General features: G+C 42.1%; 1 protein-coding gene across 2 annotated transcripts in view; it reads left to right on the forward strand.

Moving 5' to 3' along the window:
- The window catches only part of sept7a (septin 7a), a 41,403-nt gene that overhangs the window by 3,035 nt on the left and 30,297 nt on the right, over positions 1-8,071 (forward strand). For both annotated transcript variants that reach the window (XM_035681268.1, XM_035681269.1), the window contains exon 3: positions 3,191-3,293. In XM_035681268.1, coding sequence (XP_035537161.1) covers positions 3,191-3,293 — 103 coding nt within the window. The remainder of the gene's footprint in view (positions 1-3,190; positions 3,294-8,071) is intronic.

Below are 8,071 nucleotides of genomic sequence, written 5' to 3' on the forward strand. Positions count from 1 at the left end.
ACGGTTATAAATGAGACCCCTGGAGCTTTAGCTGAAGACACAGATGTTGGCTCCCTTTTTAGGGAATGGAACTTGTTCCACCTTTGACAATGCTATCTGAATTATTTATGAATACTACCTTCCTTTGATTTCCACCTCTCAATATGTCAGCAAAGTGAGACATCTTTTTGCTTACTGTTTCATTGAGTCTGTGAAGGCAACATAATACCACAAAGGACACACCATTTCTGTGATGATGGTGTAGAACCAAACAGTAAGACAACTTGTCTGCCGGAACCTGAAGTTGACACAAACTGACCCAGATTCAGCGTGCTGTTTTTCTAAAGTAATTTGTTTTGCATATGTGGTTCCAGTTTTGGCTGAGAAACTGCAGCCTAGCTCATGGTACGTGACACCTTCCTTGTAGATAAAAGCACAAACCCACAAAGCGTCACAATACAGCAGCGCAGCTGTGGCTGATGCTTTTTTTTGTAGCATGTGTGAAAGTACACAGTGGTGCATGGCAGCCATTTTCAATGCGATGTAGGCCAGAGATTTTGACTAAAAATGTCCTGTCAGTAGTGTTTTTTGTGCATCACGTTGGGGATGTTAAGGGATACATGTTAGGAGGTTATTTTTGTAGCCGTTTGCACATTGTTCCAGGCTGAATGTTGGACTCCTCTGCTGTTCGTCAACTGTCTCTAACACAGGAAGCAGTCAGAAGAGGGCCTGTGGATGTAAGCCAGTAGGCTGGGAGTGTGTCAGAAATGTGTGTGTGTAGTTCCAGTGAGAGCAGTGTGATGAGTGGAGGATGCATCGTCTTAAGCAGTCAGATGAACTGCTGACAGCTCCTATAAACACATCAAAATATGATGGAAATCACAATATGACCAAGTGCCACATACACAAAGCAAGATCTTATGATAAAGGTCACATGTGTAACAAACAACATTATACTGAAGCGCTGATCTGACGTTTATACAAATGGTCACTGCCATGTATGAGCTGATACCTGATGCAGTGTACATATCTGTTGTCCCTTACATGGTTTTAACATTCTCTGATGAGTCCTTTAAGCTTTGTGTTTTATAGTTTATGTAACCTTGTAATGATGTGCTGTCCTGGCACAGTCTAATATTCTATTTCCTCATTGATTCCTGATTCCTTTTTTTTTTTTTTTGGAAAGAAGTGAGCCCACACAGTTTTTCAGCGCCAGTGCAGCTGTTTTATCATCTGTGGGCCTGAACACAGCGTAGAAACAGAGTTGAATTATAGTTCTTTGTGTCTCTTTGTGAGCTGAGGCTGCTCTTTGGACTGTTTCTTCCTCTGCACCATGACTCTTGCTCGCTGCATGTGTCCAGCAGCGTTGACGCATGAGATTGGTTGTCATTGTTTTGCAATGCGCTTTCTAGAAAGTCATGCTGGCACTGATAAAAGGAAATGATAAGCTTGATGGAATACAATTCTGATGCATTGGACTATCTAGAATCAGTTCTCTGAACTGAAATGAGTTCTTGATTCCCTCCTCTAGCCAGGTCTTCCTAAAGACACGTGTTTTAATCTCGGGGACTTCCTGGTTAAATTAAGGTTCAACTAAATAAAAAAATAATAATAAAATCTGCATATATGCACATGCACTCAGTTTCCAGTTTATTGGGTACACCTAGCTAAAACTAATGATGAAATAATACATAGAAATGAAACTGTATGGTCACTTGGAGGATGTAGGTTGTGCTGCGTTGCATTAAACAGGGAGATGTTTGTGTTATGTTATGTTTGTGACAAATTAACGCATTTTGTCCTGCTGTAGACTTGTTGAACCCTGACACCTGTCAGGAGCTGTGTTATTTCAGTTTGGCCCACTTAACTGGACTCCTCCTCAGAGTCAACACTCAGTCCAATCAAACACAGACACGATACGCAGGTATTATTGTAGCTGATGTCCAATGCTGCTGTGTGAGATGGTGCTTCCTTTCCCTGCTTTCATGTTTCAATGTATTGTAATGTGGATACTCTCTTATAATGGAAGTGGAAGTGGCTGTTACATACGTCAGCAAACTAAATTCTGTTCTAGCTAAAAGAATGACTTAACATGGCTTTGTATGACTCAGCCTCTATAGTTGCTGCTATAATCTTTAAGAATCTAAATACTGTTGTATATTGTTGGATGTTTCATGTGAAATTCCAGCCTTGTCTCGGTGTGAGAGTGACTCGGTGAGATAAATATGTCCTGTCTTTCTGCATGTTGGTTGTTTCCTGCCAGCAGATGAGTAGAGCTTCGAGAGAATTCCTGTGTCATTTAAAGTGTCCTTTCACTCATTTCTTTCTCTGGTTCTTTTTCTCTGGTTTTGTTCCCGCCTCATGGACCTGCCTCCTTTGACCGATGCCTTCCCATGTCAACTTTTCAACATGTCTGCTCTCCAATCCAGCTGTAAGTATTCTGCTCATTCCTCATCAGCCTTCAGGGCCTCTGGGTCATATAGATTGTAGTAAAAATGGTTCATATAAAATTCACTGTTCACCGAATGCTCAAATGCTTTTTGATTAGTCTTAACTGATTTATTTGGACAATCCTATAGCCTAAAAAAGTCAGCTGCTTGTGCAGTGTACCCTTTAAAGTAATAACACTTTGAATGTAAGCCTTTAAAATGATTAAAAGGATGCAGTTTTTCCACATGAACACTCACATGATCCACTGATAAGACTTGATGCACATTGTTACTCCAGACTTTGGAAACAGCAGTTTGACAAGAAAAAAAATCTAATCTCAAGGTCCACTTACTAACTTTTTCTGAGCTTTCAACCACATCTCACAGTCATCTGAACAACTGTCAGACTGGGCAAATTCCATCCATGTAGGAAGACCGTAAGGTGCAGGTGAAAGTGCTGAAAAACATAGTAATTGACTTGACTTTTATATTTTTCCAAATGTTGATGCCCCTGCTAGATAATAACTGTCCATTTTCACTGTGCATCCACTCACAATGACACTAGTTCTGTCTTTGCATAACTATACTCAATCAGAAAGCAACTCTTTATGCGGGTACAGTGTGTTTATTTTGTTTTTGGTGCACCATAGTGGTATTCAGTTGTTATCTGAGACCTGAGCTTGCAAATGTTACAATCTTCTGCCACAATCTGTTCTCATTCTCCAGTACAGTCTTATGGCCACTGGTGGAAAGTATCAGCTCTGTATATTTTTGGTCCACAGCAACAGAAGAACCTGGAGGGCTACGTGGGATTTGCAAATCTTCCAAACCAAGTCTACAGAAAATCTGTGAAGAGAGGTTTCGAGTTCACACTCATGGTTGTGGGTGAGTAATTCTCTTTTAGCACCTTTTCTTCCATCCTTGCAGTCAGTGTGTGACACAATAAGGCATTCATGTGAGCATAACAAACAGTGAGAGGGTCACGGTCTCTCAATCTGTTTGCTTATTCATGCGTTAAGGTCTTAAAAGATGTTGATACATCTACATAGAGTAAATCCACGCCTGTGTTAGAACTTGCAGCTCCTACTGTACATGAGTCGAGCGGGATTGAGTTTCACAGAGACGTCATGGCTGAAAGCGCTAGGAACGCATTAGAGATGGTTTTAGTTGAAGAGGAGAAGTTGCACGTAAAACAAGACTCCGGGAAACCATATTTAAAACAAATGTTTGCCATTCAGCAGTACATGCAGCCCGCTCCTGCCGTGTGTGTGTCTGTGTGTGTGTGTGTGTGTGTGTGTGTTTGCGATTGTGTGGTGGGGAGGAGGCTTCCTGTCATTCCATTCATGCAGCCAGAGTCAAAGCCTGAGCAGCTGATTGGAAGGGAGGCACACCCACAGGACCCTTCCTTTCTCTGCTCCATGTTGCCCAGAGGTACCTGAGCAGGAAGCTTCTCTTAATGCCTGCATTATGTCACATCCTGTCCTCCTGGGTTCATGTCTTTCAGTACCTACCTGCCTCCATGGCAGTCAGATCACCCCCCTCCCCTCTGGCTTCGTTCATGTAGTCACGCCCTGGAGTTTCCCCCCACTGTGCGCTCTCAGGAAAGAGGCTGTTATGTGGCAATTTTGTGTGCAGCATGTAATTAGAGTAGCAGGGTAATAGGCAAAGTCAAGTGCTTGTCACGCTGGAGTAGATGAAGTGTCGGATAGTGTGTGCTTTTCCTCAGTTTTTAGGGGATGATGGTAGTACACACCGCTTATGGTATTTATGGGATATGTTATTTTCTCCAGGCATATTTCATAAAGAGACAGTTGTGAAGAATGAAATGTTTCTGTTACAAACAGGTTACTTGTTTCCAGTGTATTTTAGTGCTTACTTTATTAGACATTACAGCATTTTATTATAAATAGAGTCGAAACTAGGCTGCTCACATCCTCAGGAAAGTATGAATACTCAGGAAATGAATTCAACATTTTTGGTGTCTTTATTATGTGCATATACCTCATACACAACTAGTACACACCCAGTGGCCACCCATCATTGAGTTTGTTTGGGAATTAGGTCTGCATTGTGGCATGCAGGATACAAAGTACAAGGGTCTAATGCAGTGAATCTGTAAATGGGTACACACTAAAATTAAGAAATAATACACAGATACAAACACAAAAAAAAACAGCTAGACTTGCAGTCACCAGGTGTAATTTTCAAGGCAGGGATCACTGACCCGGAGTGATATCTCTGAATACAATTTATTTACTTATTTACTCTCTTGAAAATAGCTTCTTAAAAACTTCCGAATATCAAAAGGATGTATAAAAACACTCAGTTCACCACTGTGAAAGAGGTTAGCACATCAATAGATGTCTAATGAATGATGATGCATTTCCTACCTGCCAATAATGCTTAAAGAACAGGAATCAAATGTCAGAGCCATAGAGGGACCCTGTTTATAAGCCAGTATGTTTCTTTTAAATGTATGTGGCTTTAACTAGGGCTGACCCGACTCGAAGCTTGCCATGGTAATCAACGTCCAAATCAGTATTTGAAAGTTTCATTATTTCTTTTTTAAAACCACTACGATTATCTGGTAATATGTTAAAAGTAAGGCTGTCGAGGTGAAGGAATTTCCCCTTCGGTAATATAGGGTGGCTCAACAGTGCGGTATGTGATTTTTGTGAGGGGTACAATGAGACAATGTTTAACGTCGGCCCCTGCTTGTACTAATCACCTGCACCCGCCCTTCTCCAGTCCTCCCGCCTCCTGGGTCTGTGACCCCGTTAACTGATGACTTTCAACTGAATAAACTCGTCAGTTAGTTAACATGTCCAGCTGAAAGTCGCTAGTTAACAGGGTCACTCATTGAACTGAAACACTGGCAAGCTGTGGGACACACAGCTGTGGCGAATTGGGATCATTAGCGGCCCAGGCGTTTTGTTTCCAGTCGGGAGTTTTTCCAGAGCGAGTGAGGCGATGTGACTTTCTCCTGTGTGTTCCTGTACTCCCGGGCTGTGAATTAAGGGCATAACGTAGCACTGGGTGTCAACGCTTCTGCTGTGTGGAGTGTGCAACCTCGCTGCTCTGGGTTGTGAAAAACAAACAACTGAACATGACGAGTTGTGGTGGGCGTAGCCATCCCAGTACGGTTGGCTTGGTTGGTGGTAGCTATTGTTAGTGAACAAGTGAAAAGTGGGCCAGAGCCATTTGTCGGTCAAAGTCAATATTTGGTAGTGATTTGCACATTGCCAGGAGCTGACCTTGGTGTTGGCCACTGCAGACGAGGCTCAGTGTGTTTGGTCCTGCTTCATAGAGAGTGAATGAGCTCTGTTGTGTCCCTTTTTGGAGAGAATGCCCTCACGTAAACAAGAGGGGCTTTTAGGAGAAGGAGACGAAATCTGACACAGGCCAAAATTGCTGGCTTTGCCAACAGATATATTTGTGTTTATATTCAACACTTGCATTTCATTTTTTGAAATAACAACATACAGAAAACATGAAAGACAAACATTCCCAAGCCCGGCAATTTAACAATAGTCACAGTAAGTATATTTGCAACACTTTTGTCATGCTCTAGACTTGTTAAACGTTTACTGTCTCCTGCCCCGTTTGAAGGGAAAGTCCCATTCATAAACACAGAGTGGTGGAGAGAAAATGACTGCCTTCAAACGATAACGTTCAACACAGAACACTTTCACAAACGAACACTGGCACATTATTAGCCCCGTGTCTTGGAAGCCCTGTCAAATGAATTAACCTTAGGTGGGCTCCCTCTCACAAGCCAAGACTTTTCCTGCATCCCCTCCACCAGCCTCTTGTATGCAGTGGGAAGTGCCTTTTGAATAAACCCCCATGGTTTACACAGCTGCTGGAAATTTCCTTTAAAGGAAGTGTGCTGGCTGCTGAGTGAGCCGGCGGGCCTCCACTTGGCGGGCTGGTTCAGTAAGAGTGGTCCGCAGTGCCCGGCTGTAATGGCGGTGAGGGCCTTCTTTATATATCCTGGCTCAATTAGCAGGAGTAGATGATTTTAATGAAACTCTGTAATAGCTAGGAGCATTCATCCAACCATTCAGCCCGTTGGTCAGCAGTATATTTTTGCGCTGAGTGATGCAAACGACCTATAACAGCCCTTTGCTGTGTCCTTACGCTATTTGCAGAAAATACGTTTTGTTTTTTTGTTTTTTTGTTTTTAAGTTCCTAATTGTAAAGACATCTGATCATCTGATTCAAACCTCATGTTGAAAGTCGATCAGACTGTGCACAGAACAACACGGGATAACAGCACAACAGCCTACAAAGCTTTTCAAAGGTAGTCTTGTCTCTAAACTACCTTAGTGGAAAACCCATCTGTAATGGAAATGGGAAGAAGGCTGATGGAAAAGGAGGGCAGAGCAGCACGGCGCACGCCCTGTTTCTTCACCTTTGTTTCCCGCCACTGGAAACTCTCAGTATGGCGCTGAATGCCGAAGTGCTCCTGAACCAGAACAGACTCTGGCACGGCTGCCTCTACTGCCGTTCAGCAGTGCCATCGCCACTCTGCTGACAGTGCTCTTTTTTAACACTGAATTATAATTAGGAGTGATGTTGATCTCTTGGGATGATAATGTTAGATGCCAGAAAAAGCACTACATCTGAATCAGAAATACTTACATGAGTATACTTGTATTATAACAAGTAGAAATAATAATTTGAAAGGGAATGTTAAAAGTGAAAGGTAAAACGCAAGACTGGGTTGTTTATATAAGTTTAGTAAGGGTGGTTGCTCTGTGGGTGTACGTCCTATGCCCCCTCCCTTCCCCCAAATATTCCAAGCATTAGTCTAAACTGGAGACAAATATTAAGTCCCCAGCTGGGCTCCAAGCATGTACATGGCAGTGTACATGGTTCAGTGCATTAGTCTGCAGTGAACCTACAAATGTATTCATTTGTAGCACGACACACTTCTTTATGTTTTTTGATGGACAATTATTGCCAACAAACAGAAACAAAAAAGACAAGACAAAAACAATAAAAACAAAAAGGAGGCAGGAAACCAGAAAGGCAGATATTTGCTTACAATAATGTGGCATGTATTGGCATGGCAAAATTTACATAGCTACTGTACAACACCATCATACTCTTTGTTAATCTATTTTTACAGGTCAGTCTTCCCAGCATCTTTTCACAAGCAACAATTTGTGTCATTTGTTCCTTCCAAAGTTTTAGTGTAGGAGTTTGGGGCTCTTTCAACATCTTTAGCTGAGCACATGTTATTAATCCAGTTAGTGATACTCTACCAGAAAATGTATTCAACTGTGGTACTATAGTTCTGTCTCCAAGGAGACCATGGTGATCTGGGAATTTCACATTCTAACCATTCTGTATTCCAGAACATTCCTCCATAAGGGAAAAACCATGGGGCTTTCCCATAGATCATACATGTATCTACTGGGTTCTGTTTTACACACACTGTCTTTAAAGAAAATGTATAATTGAATTGTACTGTTTTGGCTCTAAAAATAGACCAATTCATTTATCACCTAAATTCACAAGTATCCTCAGTTTTAGAAATGTTGCAGAAATAGAGAGCAACATGTACAGCTTGAGCAACTTAGATCACACTGCTGGCTGCCATTTGCTCTTCTACAGCATTTTGCCGCTCACTCACTCATCAACACCCCCCCCCCCCC

The sequence above is a fragment of the Morone saxatilis genome, unplaced genomic scaffold (assembly GCF_004916995.1).
Source record: "Morone saxatilis isolate NCDOM2014 unplaced genomic scaffold, NCSU_SB_2.0 Contig9, whole genome shotgun sequence".
NCBI classification, from domain to species: domain Eukaryota; kingdom Metazoa; phylum Chordata; class Actinopteri; family Moronidae; genus Morone; species Morone saxatilis.